This window comes from Seriola aureovittata, chromosome 6 (assembly GCF_021018895.1).
Source record: "Seriola aureovittata isolate HTS-2021-v1 ecotype China chromosome 6, ASM2101889v1, whole genome shotgun sequence".
Classification (NCBI taxonomy): Eukaryota; Metazoa; Chordata; class Actinopteri; order Carangiformes; family Carangidae; genus Seriola; species Seriola aureovittata.
Genome location: NC_079369.1, coordinates 7,018,034 through 7,044,268, shown reverse-complemented (window position 1 = coordinate 7,044,268; position 26,235 = coordinate 7,018,034). Strand labels below are relative to the sequence as shown.

At 41.3% G+C, this 26,235-nt stretch overlaps 3 protein-coding genes across 3 annotated transcripts; 2 read left to right on the top strand and 1 right to left on the bottom strand.

Moving 5' to 3' along the window:
• Positions 1–204: 204 nt before the first annotated feature.
• LOC130170818 (uncharacterized) lies at positions 205–10,954 on the top strand. The gene is made up of 5 exons (XM_056378467.1): positions 205–497; positions 4,068–4,262; positions 6,212–6,739; positions 7,968–8,125; positions 9,017–10,954. The coding sequence occupies exons 1-5, from the start codon at positions 425–427 to the stop codon at positions 9,059–9,061; spliced, it is 999 nt and encodes a 332-aa protein (XP_056234442.1). The 5' UTR covers positions 205–424; the 3' UTR covers positions 9,062–10,954.
• A 327-nt stretch (positions 10,955–11,281) lies between these two features.
• Positions 11,282–19,065, bottom strand: LOC130170817 (uncharacterized). Its single transcript, XM_056378466.1, has 13 exons — positions 18,853–19,065; positions 18,059–18,136; positions 17,714–17,756; positions 17,360–17,520; positions 17,128–17,209; positions 15,833–16,016; positions 15,549–15,622; positions 15,324–15,400; positions 15,123–15,223; positions 14,940–15,028; positions 14,702–14,857; positions 13,165–13,375; positions 11,282–11,839 (listed from the first exon to the last, which is right to left on the bottom strand). The coding sequence occupies exons 1-12, from the start codon at positions 19,051–19,053 to the stop codon at positions 13,176–13,178; spliced, it is 1,446 nt and encodes a 481-aa protein (XP_056234441.1). The 5' UTR covers positions 19,054–19,065; the 3' UTR covers positions 11,282–11,839; positions 13,165–13,175.
• mmachc (metabolism of cobalamin associated C) lies at positions 19,065–22,672 on the top strand. The gene is made up of 5 exons (XM_056378468.1): positions 19,065–19,261; positions 19,380–19,577; positions 19,923–20,075; positions 20,198–20,374; positions 20,960–22,672. Exons 1-5 carry the CDS (start codon positions 19,172–19,174, stop codon positions 21,140–21,142), a joined length of 801 nt encoding a protein of 266 aa, XP_056234443.1. The 5' UTR covers positions 19,065–19,171; the 3' UTR covers positions 21,143–22,672.
• The last annotated feature ends 3,563 nt before the right edge of the window (positions 22,673–26,235 follow it).

The following is a 26,235-nucleotide window of genomic DNA, read 5'->3' as shown; positions in this document are numbered from 1 at the left end:
TTACCCTGATATACAGGCTCTGTGTGGGTAGGTGTCAGTCTTTGTACTGAATAAGTGCCATGGCACGGAGTCAGACCCACTGACTATTTTGAACAGGGAACACGTGGCACTGTTTCTGGAGAGAGAGCGAGAGAGAGAGCGAGAGAGAGAGCGTGAGAGAGAGAGAGAGAGAGAGAGAGAGAGTCAGGACGCGCACCCTCCTCCCTCAGTCCCTCCAGCCACGCATACACTGGCAGAGCTGCTGACTGTGGTGGGTAGGACAGTAGCCCGTACAGCTGCCTGGGATTTTTAAACTACTCCATTAAAGTGTGGTATCGGGGTGTGGACGAGAGTGACAGGCCACAAGTGTCAGACAACAAGACGAGCGGGAGCGATATTTGTTTTGTCATTTTCTAACTGAGTACTTACAGAGGAGAGAGAGAGGATGGAGACCAAACTCTGGACTGCCCTTTGTGCGCTGCTGCTGCTGCTCATTAACTTGGGATCCGCTGACCACAGTAGGTCCTGGTTTGTTTTGTTTATTCCATCTTTAGTCTTTGGATTGTCATTGTTTCACATGTTCCGGTTTGGGCTGGGGCAACACGTCATTAATCTGTGCTAGAGATTGTCATGTTTATTGTACCAGCAATCTTCTCTCACATGGACGCGCACGCACGCACGCACGCACGCACACACACGCACTCACAGGTCACTTTTGGGGACATCACATAGATAGATTCGCATTCATTTCCTGGAGACTAAAACCCTAACTCCTACCACTAGGACAGGCTGCCCCAATTAACTAACCCTATTCCTTACCCTAATCCAACTTGTCCCTAAATGTAGCCTGTGACAGAGACATACACACACACCAACCTTACTTGCCTCCAGGCACCTGTAGTGATTTTGAGCAGATATTGAAATGGACAGAGCTGGAGTGAGTTGACAGTAAGTAAGTTAACTAGTTGTACTTGTTTCGCCATAAGGAGACAGTTGAGTATTTGTACATTTGAATTGCTCTTGTATGTTTTCTTTCAAACCTTGACATCAGAGGGAAACGCTTTGCCATCTCCAGTAAAATGAAGGTTCAGTTTCATACTTACTTCATTTTATTCAAATAGTGCTTTTTGTTCAAGCAGCCTCACACTTTGTCTTTCACATCACTTCTTCGACACCCACGACCCCACCCCACCCCGCTTCCCTTCTTCCTCTTTCTGCATGTATTACAATTGCATACCTTGCACATATCCTGTATTTCACTCTCTCACACCTTCCGCTTCCTCTCCTACCTGTTCAAAACACTTATTTCTCCTCCTTCTCCTCCTACTCTCTCTCTCTTTCTCTGTCATCACCTCTCACATAAAAGTAAAATGAGACTACTGACATTTGAAAAGATTTTACTGGGGTGAACTGTCCCATCAGCTCCTCGAGTTGAAATTCAAATGAACAGAAAACAGCACAGCTCCACTGGGGGACATTTATTGGCTGTAAATGAGCAGGGAAGTACATTGTGATAAATGACACCTCTAACTATGTGCAGCAGCACGCTGTCATTTCACTGGCTTCATGCTAATTGGCTTCCCTCTATAGCACAGTATATGTAGACTTTATGCATAGATTTAAAAGCAGTGCAACTGTATCCATTGTAGCAGGTTCAGTTTATACTGTGACCAGACCTTATACAGTATATTGACTGTGTTTTCCTGTATTTGCATAAACGTACAGTTCTGAAGTAAAGCAAAATCCATGATGCTTGACAGGTAGAGCTTTTTGACACATATTCAAATATTCTCATAGTAGTAGTAGTCTCATCACTTTAAGGAAAGGTGGATATCGCACTTTTTTAACATTCTCTATAAACATTCAACCCTTCAATTTCATTTCTCTTTCTTCATTCTTAAATTTTTTTTTTACAGACAAAACCCTTTTCTGGTTCACTGTAAATCTAGATAGCCTTTCTCTCTGACTAATCAATAACTTGCTCTTCTGGATAGTAATAATTATTCTACATAATAATAATTTGAGTTAAAACTGAACTCCATTATTTATAGTCTCATGAAAAATAATGACAGTGTAGAGCTTATGTGAAGCAGGATTTAGCAAGTTAAAGGAAGTGTGTGTGGAGACAGGCAGATTTAATCATCTCCTTGAAGAGGAAATGCTTTATTTTTAATGTGATTTGGGTGAGACTAGAGACAAAGTTAATTTCATCTTTGACTGTTTGTAATATATAGTTGATTAATAATGAGTTAAAGGGTAAATGTCCCACATTTCGGATGAGTTTTTATGGCTGGATGATTTCAAAAAGAATGGGAACTTTTCTTGTTTACAGTGTAATATTATATGTATGTATGACCAGAAGCATGACATGCTGCTTGAGAAGTCACACACTGGCTGCAAATAAACACCTGAAATAAGTGGAGATGAAAAGGCAAAGGGCAGCGTGTGCAGAGATGTTTCAGTCCTGTTTTCAGTTCCACTTACATGGAAAAATCAGTTCAAAATGATCTGCGCTACTGACTCCGAAAAATCTCCAGTCACATGCTGTGAAACCTGTACTACATGGTTTTACAGAACCACTTACATACAGAAGTCTCTCCCGCAGAAGGTATTACTGATAGGCACTTCCAGCATTGAGTGTTGCAGCAGCAGACATCTGCTCGAAGAGAACCCATTGGCTGTTCCTCTAACTGGCAGGGTCAAGAAGTGAGCAAGAGCTATTTCCCCAGGTACAGGCTGCACTGGCCTGAAAAACTGTGAGTAAGACCCTGTAATATCAGGACAGAGGAGTGAGCAACAGTGAAAACAGTGGCTCTCTTTATAAATCTACTCTGCACACACACACACAAACACATATATAGACATACACACATATATATACAGACATACTACCTCAGCATTTGACCTAGGCTGCTCTAATGGAGCCGAAGCAAGGGAACAAGGCCAGTATTATGCAGCCAGGCACCTCTGTCTATTTATGTGTGTCTGTTTTTGAATCATTTAGCAGTTCAAACAGGTCTCCCTCTCTCTGTTTCTGTCTCTCTCTCTATCACTGTGTGTGCTGATGAGCTGCGTGAGTGATTATGGAGGTAATGAAAGGCATCACGGCAGTGTGTTACTGAACAGTAACGACATTACATTACATTAGTGCTCTGGTCTTCATCAAAGGGAAGCGGGTAGAAACAGAGATGAAGTCTGGTACAGTTGTGCGAAAGACATCAAGATGAAGAAGAAAGAGAGACAGTGAAGGAGATGGAAGGCCTTCATTAAAATGATATTACTTTAAAGACCAAAAATTACTTGCGTCTCATGTGGGTTGTAGTTGATGCCATGCAAAGTAAAAGTTAGAGTCAGTCCTCATCCATTTTATTTTGGACTCTGAAATGATCTTTTACAGTAATTTGAATGTCATATTTCTGTATCTATTTAGCTCAGTGGTTCCCAAGATAAATCTGTGTTCTCACAACATGATTAACAAAATAGATGAGAAAAAAACAGCATTTCCTGCTACACAAATTATGTTTTATTCATTCATTTCTTTAAAATGGGGAAACACTTTTCAACAACCATACGAAGGAACATCAGTCCTTGGGGAAATTGCTCGCGACCAGCTTCACTTTGCTTCACTCTAAAGGGTCACGAGTCAAAACCGGTTGGGAATCGCTTCATTTAGCTCCCGATGCAAAAGAAAGTCTGGGTTTGCAAAAATGAATATGACGTTATTTTCTTCCCTAACACTTTAGGAGGGCTGTAAACTCTAAACTGTTTGCTCTAGGGAGGATGCTCACTGATCGATACAAGACTGTGGTGCACTGAGCATGTAAGGCTATTAAAGTGCAGCACTGCTTTGCTGGAAATATGTAAACATAGTCAGCTTTTTTTCTTTTTGTTTTTCAGTTTTAATAATTGTTGTTTGGATAAACACTGGCCTGTGTTGACTGGTATACTCTACGTTAATACAGATGGTTTTGACACACTGTCTGTCTGTTGCCCTATGTTTGGTTGGAGTAATAGGCAAATAAGTTCTTAATGGCTCTGAAGATGAAATTGGTGATTAACCAACTTTGGCACTGTCCTCTCCTCATTAGTAAAACGTGTTCTTGGTGCTGGGGCGGCTCCTGAGAACACAACTGCAGCTGCCGTACCTACTACTAGCCCGGTACCCACCAGACATCCTGCACCAACACTAAATGGCTCTGACACAAACCCAAGTTCCAGTGGCACCAGCAGTTTGAGCAGCAACACAACTACCTTCCAGACACCCGAACTAAAGAAAGATAATGGTAACTATTCTACTCTTGATTATAAGAAAGATTTCATAAATAAGAAATGACAGAAGACTGAAAAAAATCACATGATGTGAAGATGTTGGAAAACAAGGTGATAGGATGTTATGGTTATTATATCTGTCTGTTTGAGGTTGGTCAGTACGGAAGTTTTGTCACACTTCAGAAGAAAATAATAGGAAGCCAAGCAGCAGGTGGCTTAGAGTTTAGGAGCTATATTTAACAAAGTCCTTATCTCTGCTCTCCATGTCCAGAAGTGGACCACAGAGTGAGTAACAATCATGCCACAGACACAACAGAGGCACAGAGACCAAGAGCTCAGTCTTTAAAAAACTAGAGCACAAGAGGGAGAGAATTTCAGAGATGGTGTTAGATAAAGGAGCGAAATAAAGTAGTACGACTGAGTTAATTAAAGAAGGTGCAATCATGTTGGGAGAGCAATGGTAAAATATACTTGCAGAAAAGTTAGCACTGAAGCGATGCTGTTGAAGAGAGAAGTGATTAAATGCTGTGTGACTTTTCACAAAGGGTCGAGAAGGGTGGAAGTGAAATACTCCCCCCAAGATACACACTGTCTCTCTCTCTCGTTTTACGCACACATCTGTGCTGATTCACACATTACACTCATAAACATATTCACATGTTAGCACACATTTTTAGGCAGTTTGTTTTGTGGAGAAAGACAATTTTCACTTGTACAAATTTAAATAGCTGATATTGTCTGTGGTGTCATGCCATTCAGATAGCTGCGGTTTTGATATGCAGCTTGTAGTCCTCTGCCTCCATCCCATTACAATGGAGGTGAATGGATTCTTTTTTGTGGTGCTCACAGCACAGGAAGATTTACACTTTAACAAGCGTCCAGAGCCAAGCTAGTGGCTCTGTGAGACTGTACATAGGCACAGTGATGCTTTGTGCTAAATGTGAGCACCATCCTGCTAACATACTCACAATGACAGTGCTACCATGCTGATATTAAGCAGGTTAAGCATAAACCCCATGTTCATTAAAGTTAGTTAGGTAGTTTGGCATGTTTGCATGCTAAAATCTGCTGATTAGCACTAAACACTAAGTACAGCTGAGGCTAATGGGGATATCATTAATTTTGCAGGTATTTGGTCATAAATAAAAGTATTGGAGAAATTGAAACTTTGGCCTGATGTTGTTGCTTTATTAAAAGTTAAGGGGATCATCAAAGTTTTTACAATTCATAACTGCGGAGAAGAAAAATATCTGTACAAATTTCCTAGGCCAAATGTGTTGTAGTTATAAGGACATGTCAGTGTGAACCACAAATGCCAACTTTATGGTGGCAGTAGAGGAAAAAGTCAGACAATCACCAACATTATGAGGATACATCTTCTGAGGTCAATGAATGTCTATACCAAATTTCAAAGCTATGAATGACCGTTAAGGTATTTCAATCTGGACCAGAGCATTGGGCCGACCGGCTGACCAGTAGACTGACATTGCCATCTCTGCTGCTCACGTGGCTGAAACATCTGTTTCCAGGAAAAAAATTCCCTTGTTGCTGATAATCCACAGAGCAGTTTTCAAAGGGACTATTTCTTTGTTAGAAAGAAGTCTCGGTAAAAACACACTCATGAATGATTTTTTTTAACAGTAATTTTTAAATGCTGTCCCATAAATGAAACTCCATTTACCTCCAGTGTATTTAGGTGGAGGCAGAAAACTAGAGATGTATATCTCAAAACCTCAGATGAATGAATGAACTAGATATCATTAGAAAAGTGTGATGAAACATTTCTATTAGTGATTTAGGTGAACTGGTCCCTTAATTCATCACATTCTTACACGAGCATACACATTAGTGTGCAGTAGGTCAGTGTTGGCATGCTGAGTGCATACATGCAGTATTTCAGCATGGCAGAATAATCTAGAATTATCAGTATTTTGTCGATAACATTTTCTCTCTCTTTCCCCAGACACCAGCACAGTCTCTCCCTCTGTGTCTGTTACTCCTGAAAACAATGCAAACAAAACAAACAATGCAAACAAAACAGAAGAGTCGTCATCGTCGCAAATTCTTCCTTCCGAGGGCCAGGCCACCACTTCTCACGTCCTCCCTACCACCACCACCACCACCACAAGCCCCTCACAAACAGCTCACAATATCCCCATAGACACACAGCCCACCAACACATCAAACCATCCTACATCGCTACCTCCGGACTCCACCCCACCCTCAAAGCAGCCCACCCACCCCACAGTACACTCATCCACTACCACTGCCACCATTCCCCCTACCAGCACCCAGTCCAATTCAACGTCCAGCACCAGCTCCTCTCAAGAGCCCAACAATTCTGAGTCGCACACACTCACATCGCCACACACCTCACAGTCCGACGGACCGCAAGACCAACCAAAGTCCACCGTCACCCCGCCGAGCAGGACCTCCACCCAGGCCAAAGCCCATGCTGATACCCCCTCCCAGCTTAACGTGGGGGGTGACAGTAAGTACATAACATCTTCTGTGTTGTGGTATATAAATAAATGTGTTCTGGACTATTCACTGGCTGGATATTGAGAGAGACAGAAGTGAATTGGCTTTACGAAAAAGGCAATGCTGTGCTTTGTTTTCCAGCACAAGTCCTTCCTTGCTTCTATGCACACACACACACACACACACACACACACACACACAAACCACACATCCCCCGTTTACATCTTCAACAAGCACTGTCACCACCAAGCACTCCACAATTATGGCTCTGTTTGGGAACGGGACAGAGGCAGTCATGGGACTCAGGCCTTGAGAATGCTCTGTTTTCCTTCTTTTTCTGTCTCTCTCCCCCTTTGTCTGTCTGCTAAATGATTTATACGTCTACTTTCTGTATCTGTACTCTGCGTGTCCAGTATCTACTGTAGATAATTTTTATTTTTCCACCATTAGAAGTCTGTTTCCAGCTCAGGCTGACACCATTAAGAAAGAAAAAAAAAGGAAGGAAAAACTGATAAACTTTTCTCAGCTGACCAGCCTGTGTGAATACAGTCAAACTATGAAGTCTCTCTGATTCTCTCAGTCTGTGCGGTTTTATTAGGCCATGCTTGGCATCTCGCCTCTTTCCATTAGCCAGAGGAACAGGGAGCATTCGCTACTCTGTGGTTGTTGTTACTTTCAACCAGAGGATATAAAAAAACAGCTAAGTTTACAAAACAGAATTCCATAGCAACATCCGTATACAGAAATACACAGACACTAACTCCTCCCACAGAGAGATAAACAAACACAACAGACCTCAACATAAAAACGTCCAAGACTGATGATGTTCTTAGAGATAAAGCAGCACTCTAAAACTTTATTATATGCATCTACTATCCTATTTAAACTTCTTGATTCAAAATCTTAAAATCATGCTCTATGAATAAATGTACTTGCTCAACAGTGAGCTCAAGCACTTTACGGGCAAGGTTAACATCACTATCCTGTGTTTGACATTTCTGTCCTGAGTTACATGATGAACTCTTGAGCTCAACATGCTGCTGCAGCATCTATATTTAGTTTGAGTCACAGCATCAAACAGCCATTTAAGAGCCTGTAATTCTGCTATTTTCACCATGTGAAGTCGAAGTAAAATCCATGTTAAACTCTGCATGCCAGATTGTTTAGTTGGGCCATGGTGTGCTAACAGAGGAATGGGCCCCTGCTCAAGTATGTCCTGGGTTTTTTTTTTGTTCCAGCGACGATGGTCCACGAGTCTCCCACGTTAGACCCTCTTCTGGCTGGCCTGGTGTCAGCCTTCATCATCACTGCTGTCATCGTCACTCTGCTCCTCTTCCTCAAACTGCGCCGAAGAGACAACCGACCGGAGTTCCGCAGGCTGCAGGATTTACCTATGGTGAGCACAGCTTGACATCCAGGCAACAGCTACAGTCCTGTCTCAGTGAAAATATTCAGCCCGTCAGATACTGTCCAGCACAGATGCGAGATATACTGTTACAACCTCACTAGTACTTATTTGCTATGACTGCAGATTTATTGCTACAAACCAAATCTGCACCACTTTCTGATAAGGTATCGTTTGTAAAGCTTTTATGAGTTGTAACTAATGGCTAATGCTTTACAGGTCACTCCATCCATTATATCAGTTATTCTATCAGCTATATTTACTAGGCATTAAAAAGCCATTAATAAGAGCAATTTCTGGGTTGCCAGGTTGGTGTTGCTCCTCCTCTGGCAGGATCCTTGCTTTGTCTGTGTAATTTTATCAGGATTACTACATCAATGGGCCATTTGACTTTCCAGAAAATAGCTGCAGAGCATTCAGAACAAAATATATTTATAAAATGTATTACATATAAAAGTCCACAGTGCATATTACTATACAACCCCTTAATTACTTATAAACATATAATTCAGAATGAGTGACTCACTTTTGCCATTGGCTTATTAGACAGTGAGAAACGTGATAGTAAATTTACCTTCGACTTAGCACACCACAAGAGCTTATGAAAACTTTTCCTTTATAAATAAATGAAAGCAAATCACAGAATTTCTCAAAATATCAGTATTAATAAGTATTCGTTTAATGACTTTCTAATAAAGTCTTATTAATGGTTTCTAACAGATTAATAAAACATTAGTAAATTATTTATAAAACTAATAGTTACAACATATAAACCTTTTTACTAAGGATGACTGTACCATAAAATCTATTGTGTTATCTAAATTTTAAGCACTTGCGACCATCATGTGTAATTAGTTGTTATGTTACATTTTTTCTGTGCAGGATGATATGATGGAGGACACACCTTTGTCGATGTACAGCTACTGATGGAGGCATGACTGAAATATTTGGCGCCCAAACACTCTCCTTCAATCCAGGCTCATGCCGCAGCGTTCGCCATAATTTGCAAACAAAGAATCCTGGGTAGGTGTGAGCAAATTTCTGGCTTGCTTTCATTTATCCAGATCACTGACATGTAGGAAAGGGCATGATTGCAGCTGAAGTGGACAATGAAGACATCACCCAAGATGGGGTCCCTTTGGAAAAAGTGTATTTTGATGCCTGTAATTACAAATTAGGTCAGCGCCTCTGTTCAATACTGTATGCTTAATATTTTCCAGCCCAGCTTTTGGGGTTGTGTAATATATTTTGATTTCCCTTGAGATGAAAAGCATAGGTGTGAAGCACAAGGCATCGTCAGTTGTACCCATCAGTGTGATGGCATTTACACCTGGACACAGATTCGGCCTGTCCTCCCAGACTCTGGTTTAATTCCCTTAGTCCGCTAATGTTGTAAAGTCCAGCAGACAAAAGGTCTAGCAGTCTGACTGAGAGGCCAGAGAAGAGAAATGAAAGAAGAAAAAACAAATGGCCTGATTATCGAGTTAATGAGGTTGCACTTTACTTTTTCAGGAGTGGGGGAAAAAAAAAAAAAAAAAAAAAGTGGACAAATATTTTGTGCGTGAGAATAAGTTGTGTGCGTATGTACAGTAAGTGCAGGCATAATAGTGTGTGTGTTTTAAGTGTGTGTGCATGTGTGTGAGTATGTTAAGAGTGCATGTATGGTTTTTTGGAGGCAATATTTAAAAAAAAAAAAAAAAAAAAAATTCTGTGGTGAAGGTCCTGCTGCCTTGACGCCTTTATGAGTTTGATATGTGCAGTGTTTTTTTGTTTCTTTCCTGGAGTCTTCCATCCAGGAGAGAGTGCCTTATACAGTACAGGAACAGCTTTTATTGTATACTGTATTTATATTGCAACCAACTAACTTCCAGATTTACCAGTCATTCCCAGTATTTTGTGCAATTCCATTTTAAACGCACACTCAGGGCCAGGTAGCTGCTCTGACTTGCCTGTGTTTGAAGACTAGCCTTGGGGGTGTTCAACATGAGGCACTCATTCATACGATGACAGTTGCAGACTGAAATTGGCCAGTGGCCTTTCCACACAATGTTAGCATTGTCCTGTGCATTGTAAATACTACTGATGACTGCGTCATGCAAAGACAACTTTATGAAATCTTAGTTGCTCCTTACTTGCTTAGTTTTCACCGAACACAAACACATTAAAAATGATACATGGACTGACCTGACAGCACCTTGTTCCCAGAAGGCAAGTTCAGAAATATTCCATTGATTTTACTGTGTATAGACCACGCTGTATTTTCGCTTTACAAATGTGCAGGAAAATGTGAGAGGAAGTGAGACACATACAGGATGACAGAATGAGCCCCATGGATACAAAACATACGCAGCTCCTGTTTATTTAAGGTAGAGCCTATGAACTGATCCATCAAATGTGTAGCGATTTTAAATCAGGCTTATGAATCGGAGCTAAAAGCTGTATTTGTTCTTCATTTGTCAAGTCATTTATATAGCACATTTAAAAACAAGAGTTTTTGTGCCATGAAAAACTACAGATGGGTGACAAATTAAAGCAAACCCAACATAGAAGTACCTTAGTAGTACTGAGCCCCCAGAGCAACTTATAATACTTCTCCATAGCATTATTCAATGAATCCTTGTTTTTCCTTTCCATTTGTCACCTGTCTGTACGTCCCCTATTAAATTTAGATTCCTCATTTCGGGGTGAACATGTCTGTATAGTCCTGTATTTGTCCATTTCTTTAAGTGTCAAAAGTATCCTGAATGCATAATGAGGCTTTGCTGCCTGATGTGATTTATGGACTGTTGGTGTTGTATGATTAAAGGTATTTTGAAATCATACTCTACTACATTTCCTTTTATTCCCACTTCAGATCTGTTATTAACAGAGTTTGTTGTAAACAGCTCTTTGACCTCAGGACCAATCAGAGCACAACGCTGCTCTATAGAGGCAACCACAGAAAGGCAAGCTCCTCTCTTTCAACTTTAACACAGACTTTTATTGTTAAGAGCTGAAACAATAAAACAGACCTTCAATGAACATATCAGTGCACTGCTATACTGCAGCACTACTACACAATACTTGGCAAATGCAATAAAACAGCAATAGAAAGCAGCAATCTTATTTATCAGCCATTATGTTGCCACAACAGCAAATAGATGACCCTTTTCTTCATGAAATGTCTTTGACCATGATATTAACAGCTGTACAAGAAGAGTGTAAGAAGAGGTTTCTTAAAATACTGTTGCTGTCACTGCGCCGTGCCATTTATTGTTTTTTATTTGGGTCTTCCTTTGCTCACTACTGATTAGTAAGACAACCTGCCTAGTTAGATGAGCTGAAAAGTGTCTGTGGTCACTTTTGTGATCCAAGCCACCATATGCACACCCTGCTGAACACCTAACCTGCCCATCAGCTCCCCCATGGCTCTGCACTGTGGTCTGGGATCCTCGATGGGGGGTGTCTGGATGCTGAAATATTTAACAGCTTGACACCAGGCCTGGCACAGTGTGACTCATGTCAGACAAGACAGCATAAAGGGACTCTTGACTGCCTTAACTGAGCTGTATATATAAAGAAATCACAGTGGAGGTCGGGTTGGGGTTGGGGTGGGGGTGGGGGTGGGGATGTGGGCGCCTTGATGTTAATGATGTTTGATTTCTCTTTGTCCTCACTTCAACTGCATTACCAGGAATCAAAACCCCATCACTCATCAGATTCCTTCTGGATTTAAGAGTGCATTATGTCAGGAAGAAAAACTCATTAAATATCCATTACTCTGCTACACTTAGCATTTCATGCAGCAAATGATCACCAGCTAAAAAAGGTACAGTGAATCTTTACACTTGATATATGACTGTACATCAAGTCATCAAAGATTGTCAAAGTGCAATATCATTAGATTTAAGTTAAATTCGTTATTCAACAAACTGATTAATTGAAAAATACCAGCTAAAGGCAATATAAGCATACTGTAGGCCTTTATTTTGCAAATCAAAAGCACCGTGATGAGGGGTGTCTTTATGGATCCCACTGTAGTTATGGGCAAAGATGAAAGTCCTGCCCAAACCTTAACACATCAAACCTTTACCTAACCCCAACAATCTGTAATCATAACAAACCTAAGCATAAGTATTTTTAGTCTTGCCTTGCCTCAAACCAAACCTTGTGGTTAAGCTGGCCTACCAGAGTTGAGGACAGTGCTTCTGTCCTCAACTCTGGGAGAACCTATAATTTATCATCAGTGATGTGCATCATGGGTGCAGAGGGTGTTTGCTTATTTGCTGACCCAAAACTCTGCCATCCACCATCATAAAAGGAGATGTTTTCTGAATGAGAAACTCACAAAAAAAAAAAAAAACAGCTCCCTGCCTCTTCAGTTTGTTCTCCAGCGTCCTATCAGTCTCCACATGTGGACATAGTTACTGTAAATGATTCAAGACATTTGCAGCTACAACAGTTATCAGCAGTATGTGTACAGTCCTTGCAGACTTCAGCCTCGTCACTAGCTAGACTGAGGGAAAACAATTCTTTGTGATGAATACTATTTTAAATGATGTGAATGGGACTAGACTGACTTTGACTCACTTACACGTCAAAGTCAAAATAAAGATTAAAACTAGTTGATTGTGTGATCTCACACTTCTGTTATTCTCACAAATAACTGCATTTGAGAATTTCTCAGACTGAAAAGAAATTTCCCCACTGCTATATTTGATTCAGGACACATCATATCCAAGCAGGTCTGTTAAGCAAAAGCAATAATACCAAGTAGGATGACATTATTACTCGTTGCCAAGTCTGCTGCTATTGCCTTTCTTTGTCTCCATTCCTCTTCCGTCAGGACAACAAAGGAAATATGCCATATGGCTGGTTGTGTTTTCCTGGCTATTTCTATTTTTAAAGTTTTGTGTTTTGCAACACAACTCCAACTCAAAAATGTACTGATCAAATGAAATCAGTTTGAAAGCATTAATACATCTTGGGTAGTGTATTAGAGTCAGAAAAAATGTCTGTATGTCTTCCCATATTAAATTAGAGAGCTTCACCTTAGAACAGGTCAGAGGTCATCAAGACTTAGGTCAGATCCTAAATCTGGGTTAACAATGTTGTCAAGGAGATCGAGATCATCATCATCATCATCATCATCATCATCATCATGGCCATCATCATGGCCATCCTCTAGATCAGATCCTGGACCAGCAAAGTTGCTCCGTCTGGACTGAACACTCAGATGCACCCGTGGCTTCTGATGCAGAGCTGTCAGAGGTAAAGAGCAGAGGAAGAGCAGTTAACTTGTGTGTGAGTGACTAAGTGCCTCTTTGCTGTATTACACCGTGGGATTAGGTTGGAAGACATTCAAATGTTTTCCCATAACAACTGTGTACCAGTATGAGTGTGTGTGTGTGTGTGTGTGTGTGTGTGTGCGCGCGCGCGCGCGCATGTTCGTGTGTGTGTGTGCATGTTAAATTAGCCTAGCTTCACGGGCCCAAAATCACTCTGGGAAACATTTAGACCAGAGATCGTAATCTCTTCCGGGAACATCAACCTTCTGTTACAGTAAGTCAGTAAGTTGAGCAGTGCATGCGCTTGCACACTCACGCACGAACATGCACACACACAGTACAAAATTTTGCAAGAAACAACTGGCTTTGCACAGCCTGGTGGAGAGGAAATTAGAACTTTACTGATTTATCTGCAGGCGGAGGAACACAGTAGGACTACAAACTTATTCACAATGGTGCTATACATCTCCAGAGTCCACTTTTTTCTCTTCTTGTCTTTCTACACTTCTTCTCGAGATTTAAATATATCATCTCTTGTGATATGTTCAAAGGAATAGTACAACATTAACAACATTTGGCGCTAGACAAATAAAATTTAATTGAAAGACTGACAACAGGGGAAAACAGCTAGCCTGGATATGTTCAAAAGTAACAAGTACACTCACCTCTAAAGCTCAGTTTGCAACATGTTTGTTGGTTTGTGAGATCCGTACAAAAACTAAAGTGACTTTTTACACTTTTTCTACACACTCGGGTCAGTTTTATGGGGACTATTTACAGTACTACTTGGTGGCTGGGAGCAGTGATGCCCTGTAGTAAACATGAAATTACAAGGGAACCAGCAGAGACATTCATAGATTCTTCTAATCTAAATCTAATAAAGCGAATAAATATATTTCCCAAAATGTCAACCTATTAATTTAACTTTATCTAACTTTATAGTCAAATGGTAAACACAGACTAGTACTCTCCACAGTGAGTCATATCTGCTGAGATTAATCAGAGCAATGGTTGAACCAGATGTGTGGGGGAGGGACAGGAGGGGGAACTGCATGTCCCATCTTGCTAAAACCATCATCGGTGTGTACCGATCTGGTGCCCTATGTAACGTTTTCTGTTGGATGGAGCGTGTGATCCAATTGTCACAACACGTTTCTGTTGCTGTGCATGTAGGTGGACAGAAGGCTTGTGAAAATTATATAATAGAAGCATTTGGTGAATATGACTCAGCGTGCTGTACTTTAATAGCTGATCTTGCACAAGGCAACCATGCTTTGGCGCCTTTTTCATTCATCCTTACCGGGCTCTTTGTCATCCAGCCATGACAGATCATCTGAGCTGACCTCGGCCAGGCTGGGTGTTGGACTAAACTCTTCTGAGTCTGAGTCTGGCTCCACAACTCTGTCAACTCTGACACTTCTACTGTGACCATGTGGGAGTGCGAGTGGTAATGCCCCTGATTCAGAAAGAAAAATGTTGTTAAATAGTTTTATTACGCTGTGTGTGTGTTTGAGAGCTTAATTGGGAGAGAGACCTGCCTGATGTGTGTGCTGACAGTGAAGGTGTTGGTGCACGTTCTCGAAGAACAAGCGTCCGGACCTCCTCCTTCAGTTCTGACACAACTGTTCTGTTGTAAGAGATTAAATGTAACATATGTAATCCATAGAAAGATGAAACATAACCTCAGACACACACATATGTGCACACACTCACACATTTACCTGATCTGGCGGACCTCTTGCTGTGTGTGTGAATACTGAGAAACAGTCTTTGCCAGATCAGTGCTGTGAGTTCTGTAGCTGTCTGTTAGCTCCTCCAGTGTCTAAACAAAGCACACAAAGGAAAGGTTAAGGATCTGAAAGACAAAAAAAAACACACATCACACAAGCAAACACAACTTGTGTGATACAATGTGTGTATACCTTGCAGCTGCGTTCGTACTGTCTCCTGGTCTCTCTGGCCTCTGCCTGCTGGAGGAACACGTCCTCCTCCTGTCTCCCTGTCAAAAGGAAAAGAAAGAACTGACGTTGTGAGCAAGACTGTGCCTGCCTTTGCTTTGTTGGCCAACAGCGCTTATGACATGTGCAGTCCCGCAGAATCAATGCAAGGGCATTATGTACGTGTGTGTGTGTGAGTATGTGACTCACTTAGCCGTGCTTTCAGTTGGTCCACCTCTCTCCGCAGGTGCTCCAGTTCCTCTCGGCGAAGCTTTGAGCTGAAACTGGGGGCAAAGAAAGAAGTGGTGACAAAACTGGTGTTTCATTTCCTCTCTTGGTCTTTCCAACAAATTAAAATGTCACCAAGAAGCCTTTGTAGTAGCAAAGACTTTTTTAATTCCGCATGAGATGTACATATTTTCATGTCAATCACGAGCTGGACCTATCATCAGTTTAGTCTGCAGTTATGCCCCACAGCTCCACGCCTAATGCACCTTTCCTCCAGGTTGCCTAGCGACGTGGCTCTGGTGATGTGTCCCCGAAGACTGCTCAGCTCACGTCCCACCTCTCTCCTCCACTGTTCCATCCTTCTCTCTGCTCCTGGACTTTGGCCCCTCTTTGATTCGTCCCTCGCTCTTTCACTCTCCCTCAGTGCCTCATGCAGCCGGTGAACCTCCTCTGTAAAAGAAGAGATTTCTATGAGTAAGGGTTTTTTTCCTCCTGTAGGAGTCCTGCTTGTGGACAAATCCAAATAATTTATTAATAAGTTTAATTATGAATGAATATCTTCTCCTGATGAGCCCATCTGCGCCATTTAAACAGATGACATGCCCAATATGCATATAATGCCAAGTAAAGGCTGGAATAGCCTGCTTACCCCCTTCATGAAGGTTTTGTTTGTTTATTGTGATTAAACCACTCAATTCAGTTATTTTTAATACATACTGTAAAGCATTTCAAGCACAATACGGTTTTAAACATTTTAAATGATAGTGCGGAACAAAAGTTAAAACTAGAGGTTGCATGCAGGTTGCAAAGAGAGAGGTACGAATTAGTATGTTTTAAATTGTCTGTTATCAAACAGAGATAACCAAGCAGGAGGAGGAAGAGAATTTTATAATTTTAGTACTGCCGCTGATAAAACTGTCACCAGCTTTTTCCTTTAGTGAGGCACACACAAGCTTGGGTTAGGAGTGGAGTAGTAGAACAACAGCAGTTCATAAATGTATGCACTGCTTTTCATGAAAACAGCGGTAGATAAAATTAAACAGTGACAGTAACAGGGAAGTAGCAAAGTGAGGCATGAAGAGGGGTAATATCCGTTTTTTTATTTTGAGTTTTGGATCAGTTAAGATACCTGAGTGATCCAAAAATAAATAGGTACAGTATTCAAGATGGGTGGCTATGTGGACATGAATGACTTTTACCAGGTCAGAGATTCAAAATGAAAGACTTCGAATTATGAAACTGGATCTGACTTCCAAATTCAAGTGTTTAATCAGCTGCATTTAATACAATTTGGAAGGTACAAACATGTCAAAAATCATGTGTTAATGATTTATTTGTGCCAAAATAAGTCATGTAGCAACTTGAGAGTTTCTGGCATCTGTTTATTTTTCATATGTGATCTGGCAACATACTTTGGGCGTGACCACATTAAACAGAGTTGATTTGGATTAGAACGTTTTTCTTCTAGTAGACACCGACATGAGTCAGGTATTGCTGTGTTTGCATAAGGACAATGTGAGCCAGTATAAACAGAGATAAGTTGTCATGGCTCAGCAGTTACCTTGTAGCGTCTGGATGTGACGTTGTTGTGACTGTCTCTCCCTTTCCATGTCATGGATGTGCTGGGTGAGGGACTCAATTGCCTTGTAAAAACATTAGGCAGAAATGTGGAATTCTGTCACTGCTAACAACACTGTAATAAATCACATAAACGCAGCAACTTGAATTTTCACTATGGCACTTGATCAAACAAATAATTGTACACCTGCTTCATTAAACAAATAATCACACACCTGGCTCTGTATCTGGAGTTGTGATTGGATAGCCGTTAGGTCTGCCCACTGCACACCAGGACTGAGAGATGGGGAAGGCTGTCGGAGAAGGGGGGCTCGAGGGGGAAGAGCAGGAGGGTCCAAATCCGAATCATGAATCCGCTCCCTCATGGGATACAAATCTGGAGAGGAAGAGGAATGTGTGGTAGGTTGCCCACAAAAGGCTCAAATCAAAACAAATGAGTTCAAACCACTCTCTGTCATAATGTGGCCTGAACTGTATTGTGAAGTCTGAAAGAGAGAATGTTACACACTTACACAAATAGGTAATTTCCCATTTTAGTCATATTCATTAATCTCAAACAGGTCACCAACCTTCGCCTCCTTTAGAGAATTTCCCTGGTGAGGTCAGTCTTTCCTGAGGACAAAAACATTTTTCAGATTGAGAGGGTTTTCCCACACTCAGTATCAGTACGCCGCCTCCGTATCTGAATAACTAAGTTACCATGTTAAATTTTTAGTGGAGCATTACTGCCATCTATTGATAGCTACAATAACAACAATATACAACTGACCACAAGACCACAGTTTAATGCGCAAGCACAATGCACAGTAGGAGCACACACTCTTTAAAAGCATAATGTGTTTTTAATATATATCATTATCTCTTATTTCCTGCAAGACCAATAACTCAGGAGGATGATAGTTGAATGTACTCACCCTCATCTTTGCAACGCTGCCATCCGCTTCAGACAGGATACAGCTCAGCTGATTGTCCCAGTTCATGTCTGAGTGTATCTAGAAAGAAATGCATCAAGGGAAGTTAGCAAATGCATCATTCATCGGTTTTAGTCGGTTAAGTCACGACTCACGGTGTAAACGGTCATGCGAGACAGTGTCAGTGATGTTACATCAAAGAGCAGTAACTTTAGACGTGTTTTGTGGCTGGTTGGTGAGGTAACAACCAAGCCAAGGGCTCTCACACTTTCCGGGAGATTAAATTACAGCAGGCCTGGGTATTTGCACGTTTGATTGCTTATCAGCTATCAGCTGCTACTCAGGAAAGTGTAGCTGTGTGCAGGCTCTCCGGGAGTGTAATAGGTCTGCTTAAAAAAGCTTCTCGTCCCGTGGGGAATATCTCTGCAGTTTGCAGGAGCAGCTACAGATTTAAACTGGAAGTGATGCTGCGCAGGACCCCACCCCCACCTGCTTAATGTCGAAGACACAGAAAAATGCACTCTAAACACTTCAAGGTCATATATAACTGGACCGAGCAAACGTTAGATAGCAACTGTTGGCATAACCTAAGCTAATTCCAGTTAGCAGCAGTTTTATGACGACTTTTCTCTTAGCGTTCATGTTACTGTCTTGGTAGGCAGAAAAAAATAACCACCGCCTTTAAGATCCTGAATCATTTATGCTTTATCTCTAAAACGTAAAACGCGTTGCTGAAAAATATGTAGTATTTAATGACAAACGTCTACATTTGCTAGCTGGCTAATCAAGCTACTCACAGAAAACCTTGCGACTCCACTTTTAAATCCAGGAGCCCACAACGGCGACGTGATTGCGTATGACGTATCCGCAGGAGTATTCTGGGTATTGTAGTAGGTGGTTATTCTACTCTTTGCCTCTTTAGTCACAAAATCCCGAAAATACTGCAGTAGAATTGCTCCGAAACACATTGTATTGTGTATCGTAATGTAGCCATCCATTTTGTCAGAACAACTTAATGCAAAAAAACTTTCGCTTAACTCTATCTTAATTTCTGACACTGGAGACACAAAAGAACACCATAACCCATAATACCAAACTCTGTGTTGACATGCAACAATGGCGGCTACCACTCTGAACGTGAAAAGTGTGACAGAACTGTTAGAAAGCTGGTTACCAAAGTTGGGATTTGAAGTCTATCCTCTAAAGGTACCGTGGCACTAGTTTCTCTCTAGCGTGAAGCTTTGACAGCAAGAAGGGCTTCATACTGTGTAAGACAATTCACTTTGAAAATGCTGTTTATTTGTGCTTCTGTGCATTTTCACAGGTTGGTTGGTATAACTCGGTCCTCCCTCCGTCACTGCGCCTGGCTTTCCCTGATGACACCCTTGCTGTGGTGGTACTCAGCACTCCTGCCATGTTTGAACAAGCCTTCCTGCCCTTCCTGAAGGAGAGTGGCTGCCATGGCATTTCAGACCCCATAGACCAGTGTGTCAAACACTGTGTCACCTCTGCAGTCTCACAGGTGAAGGGTGTGGAGAAAGGGACGGACAGACAAGACTTTTATCTGACTACATCCTGATATAAGCTGTCCGGAATTTGAATTGAAAAATCATATAGTATAGATAAGAATACAATACAATAATGCATAAAATGTCGGAAAGCAGTCCTACAGCATTGTCCACAGTGGTCCAGTAGATGTAATTATAGCATTAAACGCATGACAAAATCCTCTCTTGCATTTTTTTTCTCATGATGTATATCATTGTATTGTTCAAACCTAGTTAGAGATAGTTAAAGATTGTAACTACAACTATTTTCATGATCAGATTGTGACTGAATATTTCCCTCTCCACTCCCTGCCCTGCAGTGTTTTCCAGGACAGAAGGTGGATGTGATGTATGACTACGAGATGCTGCCGAGCAGGAAGCCGAAGTTCTTGGCACAGACTGCAGCTCACGTGTCTGGAGCAGCTTTCTACTACCAAAAATCTGATGTCACAGACCAACCCTGGGCTGAAAAAGTAATGCTTTTTGTGGAATCTGATCGGTTGCTGCCTAGATGAATTTCAATACTTTGTGGAGCAGCATTTCCCTTCTCATCTCTTCACCTGAGTTTTGTGGATCTCCCTCTGTTTACTCACAGAAAATGTTTGGAGTGTGTGTGCACCCGAGGTTTGGGGGCTGGTTTGCCATCAGAGCTCTGTTGGTGTTTGGAGATGTGACGGTGGGCTCTGAGATGGTGCAGCCTGTTCCTCCTGACTGTGTGCCCACCAGAGAGGGCAGGATACAGCTGCTGGAGGCTTTCAACTTTCACTGGCAGGTACAGCACTTCAGCACTGTCACTTATAACACCTGTGGCACACAATAAATTGACAGAGGTATACTAAACTATTTCATGTCAAACACAACCAGACAGATGGCCTTTAGATAGACTATCCATGTGTTGGAGGTTTTGTTGTCCCATGGACACCACTTCTGTGAAGATTTCAGTTGTCTGAAATTTATTTGAACTAAAAAGATAAAATATGGGTGTGAGATATTTTTGATTAATTAAGGAATTTATCATTTATTCATTTCTATTTTCTTCTACATCGAGCCCCTCTGTTAGAAGTCTTGCTAAAATCTTCAAAGCATTTCAGTTGTTCAAGCTAATATTATGATTTACAAACGCTTTCTGCACCCCATAACTCTTGTATTCTGTTGTTGAGACCTACAGTACTTTAACCTGGATGTGGAGCTTGTGTGTTTATTGGTAATTTAACAATAATGTGACAGCCCTTAGATAGAAATATTGTATATATTCATTTTAATTTAGGTAGTTGTTGAAGACACAGTTTCTTTACAGCTTGATTTTAGTTCAATTAACGGTTCTGAAGTCATATCAGTGTGTAATTTGCATCACCAGGACTGGAGCTACAGAGACATCGTTCGTCCAGTCCAGATCTACTCTCAGAGACAGAAGGACTACTTTTCCACTCGCCCTGCTCAGCGTTTTGCTCTGCTCAAAACTTGGGGCTTCCTGCAAATGGAAGACCATCAACCTGAAACCAACGCAGATGCACAGGGCCAGGAGAACGGACATGGCTGACAGAGAAGAAGAACTGCTGTGTGGAAGTACTGCCAACTCACTCTAAGCATACACCTCAACTGCTTGTCAGACCTTTAGTTATTTTGATTGAACCCTGTTCTACATGGTATGTGGGATACTTTTCCAGGACTTGACTATGATTGTTCACTTCTGCAAGGCTGTTATATGATGTTTTTAAAAACATGTTCACACTTCGTCAAAATACTGTTAAAAATTACCTGACTGAAAGGCAGCTACTTTTATTGTGTCATTTTATTTAATCCTGATTACATTCATTCATAAATATTGTATGAGATCAATGGTAAGTCCTCAGAGCTGTCTGCGGAAAAGCAATAACAGTTGACTATAATTTCTGACTCAGTAAAATGTTTTATATTTACAGAACCAGCACTGCTCCTGTTGTTTAAGGGTGGGGGATTTTTAAAAATGTTGACTGGATCTTTTTGAAAGTGCCAGTAGTCTCTCCTGCTCAACAAACCAGAGGAAACAACATTTGTTCTGTCATGTGCTGCCATATTTTGAAGAATGCAATTTATTAGCTTGTGTCATAGTGAAAGCAACAGACTGTAAATGTGTAAATAGCAACAATGACTCATACTCAGTATCAACACACGAAGCCGTCTATCAGCAGCCTGCTTTGAACCTGCACCTAGAAGTACACTGACTATTACTTTTTTGCTCATCTCGAGAATGTTTTTATTAGTCTAAACAGTGAAGCTATGAATATAATCAGATTTTAGGAAATGTTAAACACCTATAAGTGAACCTAAATATAAAAATTGAGCATATAAACAAAATCTGTCAATCAATGACCATCTTTCTAAAGAAGAAACCCGTAAAGGATCAGTCCACCAAGTACTTACAAAACTCCCCTCCATTCATCCATCCATTGGTTCTATTGTTTTGTCCTTGTCTCCAGTTTACCTGACACTCGTCTTGATGAATTATATATTATGTGAGCTGCCTCTGCCCCCAGCCTGGTGACAGACTGTCAACGTTCAACTGTAACTATCTCCCTCTGTCACTGAGTCAGCACTCTACCCTTTTCAACACCGTCACCCTGGCCGTACTTGGTTTATCAGCTGTTTTTTCTTTCAAAAATGTTTTTTAAACAGTAATTCACACAGACACATTAACAGCTAAAAGCTGCCCCAAACAAGCAGCAGTGCTGCACTGAGCAGCGTCCTCAGGCAGTGAGGACTTCAGCGTACTCTTTTTCTGTCTCAAAGATAGAGGAATAAAGTAGGAAACTGTATGTATCAGCAGTTCTGCAGTAGAAATTCATTGCAGGTCATGTCCGTAGTTCCACCTCTAGATGTCACTGTTCTATTGATAATGCAGGCTGTGGCTTTATGCTGCTGTCTAAAGCATCTGCAAATGCTCAGCACTTGATAAAGTCAAGTACACACTCTGCAGATAACCTGCCTCAAGTATACCATCTACTCACTGTAACTGCAAAGTGATTCTTACTGAACTATTTGATCTTACATTGTATTCATTTAAACAGCTTTATTCTCACTAATATCATTATTTACACTTTGCCTCCTTTTTATGTAGAATTATGAGAACCCGTCCTGCTGAGCTGTCTTAGCTTCATTTCAGATTTTCTGTTCATTGCAACACCCCACTCTTTCCCCTCTCTCTCTCTCATTGCATCCCTCTCCTCACCCCCTTCTCCCTCCCGTGCTATTCTGTCTATCTGTGTACTGAATCAGCATTTCAGAGCTGTATGCCGCAGGCCTGCAGAGAGGCAGACCATGGAGTTAATTATACTCCCACAGATACTCGATCTCTCTACTATCCCCCTCCTCTGTTACTCCATCCCACCTCTTTCTCCCTCTCTCCCACTTTCTCTCTTTCGATGTATATGTCTTGAACTCTGCAGTTCAACTCTCAGTCCCACCATGAGCTTCTAAGGATGCCTGAATTTCCATAATAATCACATCAAACGACTTCTTAATTCTTTAATTTCAGTACATTAATTTTACATTACATTTATGATGCATTTTTAACAGAATTACATAACTAAAAGATGATTGTATTTAATTGAAGCACAATTTTTGCAAGCACAAAACTAGACGACAAGAACCAAGCAGGCACAGAGAACTGAATAATACCCTTGTTGCAGTTTTTATCTTCATTCCTGTTTATCCTTACATCCTCTCCTCACTCCTTTGATTCTTCCGCAGTTGGTTTTGAACCCAGACATTTATAATTTTCTTTAGAGACAACTGACAGAGTGAGAAGCCAACCCTCTAGTAGTTCTCAGGAATTGCACATCTGTAACTCTGTTGTTGTGGGCGAGAAGGCTGTTAGCTTTGTCCTCTGAGCTGAGTAGCCTGCCTCACCATCTGCAGCTGGAGATACACTGATATCTAATGGTTGAACGTTTAGGTTGCATGTAAGAAATGAAACAAAAAGATGTGGAGAGTCAGGGTGAGAGCTGCCTGTCCCCCCTCTGTTCAGCATCCTGCAGGAGTCGGTTGTCTCCACAGTGCAGCTTGAGTTCTGGCAGGCAGAGCTTTACCGCTGAGCTCTCATGGATCCTGTGTTTTTGCTGGACTGCAGAGGCAGTTGTGCACTTCGGCTCTTGTGGGACACAGGAGGTTACCAGCATTTATACGAGGAGATTATAAACTAAACTGTTTTATCTACATGATCCACACAAAAAGTCATGAAGAAAAAAAGATTACTGATAGATTCAGACTATAAGATTCACAGCATATTGTGTAGGTTTAACACTGCTTTGAACAGTTCTGGGATGAATCCCACAGTAAAGGACAATAAAAGCTAGTGCAGGGTCGTTGATCCTAAAAGTAAATGAGTTTAGAATCAGTTTGTTAGAAGAAGCAGTGTTAACAGTCTACTGGGTGCAGCTCTTCAAGATAAAAAAAAAAAAAAAACAGCAGGCAGTGATGACATGTTTGTGCACATCAAGAATTATCTGGTGCTGAAATAGTTTTAGGCACAGATGAAAAAGAAGAGAAAGAAAGGGGGGAAAATGAGTGGTGTTTCATGAGTTGTGCATCAGTGAAGCAGTGTTATCCGCCCACAGACATCAGTTAGCAACAAGAGAGGGGAAAGGCCAGCAGCGTACCAGCAACAGAGGAGGAACTGAGCTCTGAGTGGGGGGAGGAAAAGCCCAGCATCCAGAGAATTTTTAGATTTAAAATGTGATATTTAAATTACTACTGAGTATTTCAAAATGAGGAAAAAAGGGAAGCTTATGCATAGATGGAGATTTATACTGTTCTCTCTCTCTGTGTCCTGCATTCCTCTCTCTGCTTACTCTGACACAATATTCTCACGTATTTCTCACAGAGGCCCTCTCTCTCTCTAAACCACACTGCCTCAGTGTGTGCATGTGTTTCCAGAGGTTTTGAATTTTTTAAAACGTCTCCTTATCAGTGTCTTGGATTAGCATAATTAAATAGTCCTATGCCTCAGAATTCCCCCTGCAGCCAATCAGCTTGTCAGCTCTGGTTGCAGAGGCCAATGGGTGTGAAGAGGGAGTGGTCAACCAAGGACAGAGGGGTCTGAAGAGAGAGAGAGAGACAGACAGAGAGAGAGAGAGAGAAAGGGAGGGGTGGGCAAGAAGCGGGCTGTCCAATTATCTCATTATCAGACTTACCAGGCGATTAAACGAGAAATCCCTCTTTCTTCATACACAGAAACACTTGACACGTGTGAAATGAAAAGAAAAACACGGAATCTGTTCAAAAATGACAAAACCAGAAGTATCACGTATGTGCTACAGGCTCAAACATGCAGTGAATATACCAACATACACATCTGAAGTAGTCCGTCAGACAAAAACACATGAGTTCAGCCATGAACCATCACTGAGTTTGCATGCAAACAGAAGACTCTCACTCCCATGATTAACAAGTAGGGCAATAACAGAGCAAGTGATCATGGGCATTCATGTAGTGGAAAATGCTGTAAGCAACCTCGCAGCTATTGGGATGTCCACATGTGTGTATAATTTTACTCTCTGGTATACTTAAAGCAGGATATCTGGACAGAGATGTTACAACAGCATTATTCCTGTTTCTCTCAAGGGGAACAACAACATAACAACATCTACCTGACACCACATCGTCTCCACTGTAAAAACCCACATCAAAGAGCGGTGAGGCAGTCAGACAGGAGAGAAGGATTAGCCCAAGCTAAGGTTCCCTTTACATAATCCACTGTTTTAGATTAGCTTCATTCCCCTGAGAACGTGATATATTTAACCCTTTGAAATGGAGAGGAGAATCGCAGCCTCACACATCTACGATAGAGACACACACTTTAACAGTTTATTTCCAAGGGGTACGACATGAATGGAGGTTCAACACTTCAGACTCACTATCGTTTACAATGTCTTATAACAAGAACATAGTTGCAGCATAATTAGATTTTATTCTCTGACATATACATTTCTATTCACTTAGATCTGTGAGAGTGTGCATGCACCCAACCCGGTTTTTGATATAATCTTTGTTAGTGCGTCTAGCAACTTTATAAATGAGCAAAGCAGTTTAGTTACATCAGTAAATCAATCTTTGAAAATGTTTCCTCATTTTTGAGAAGAGATGCTACTTGATCCCACTTGACATCCAATAACTGAGCTCAGCTGAGCAATGTTCCTGTAACCCACCTTCAAACTACAAACATCACAGAAATAGGAAAAGAACCCCCAGTTTTGTAGATATGTGGGGAATACTGCACCAAAACCACATATACATTCACACATGAAAAAGGTCTAGTGAAGCCTGACATGCTAATAAACTGAATTAGGGTGTTGATTGACTGTTTGTTTATAGGAAGGAAAATAACACAGAGCACTTACTGTAAAGTGACTACAGAGAGGAGGGGCTTTCCTGCTCTGTTCTGCTTCTTACTGAATGATTACAGTTAGCTCCAGCCCACCATCCCTTGCATGCCTGGTGTGCTGCTGTGGTTCAGGCTCACATGGTAATACCGTATGAGCTAATTTATAGCCATGCATTAAGTATTACATCACAGCTGTCGATGAACTCTAAATCTGCCTCTTGTATGAGATCCAGAGCCACAGTAAGCCCTGCCCACAAGAAACTGTGAGGAGC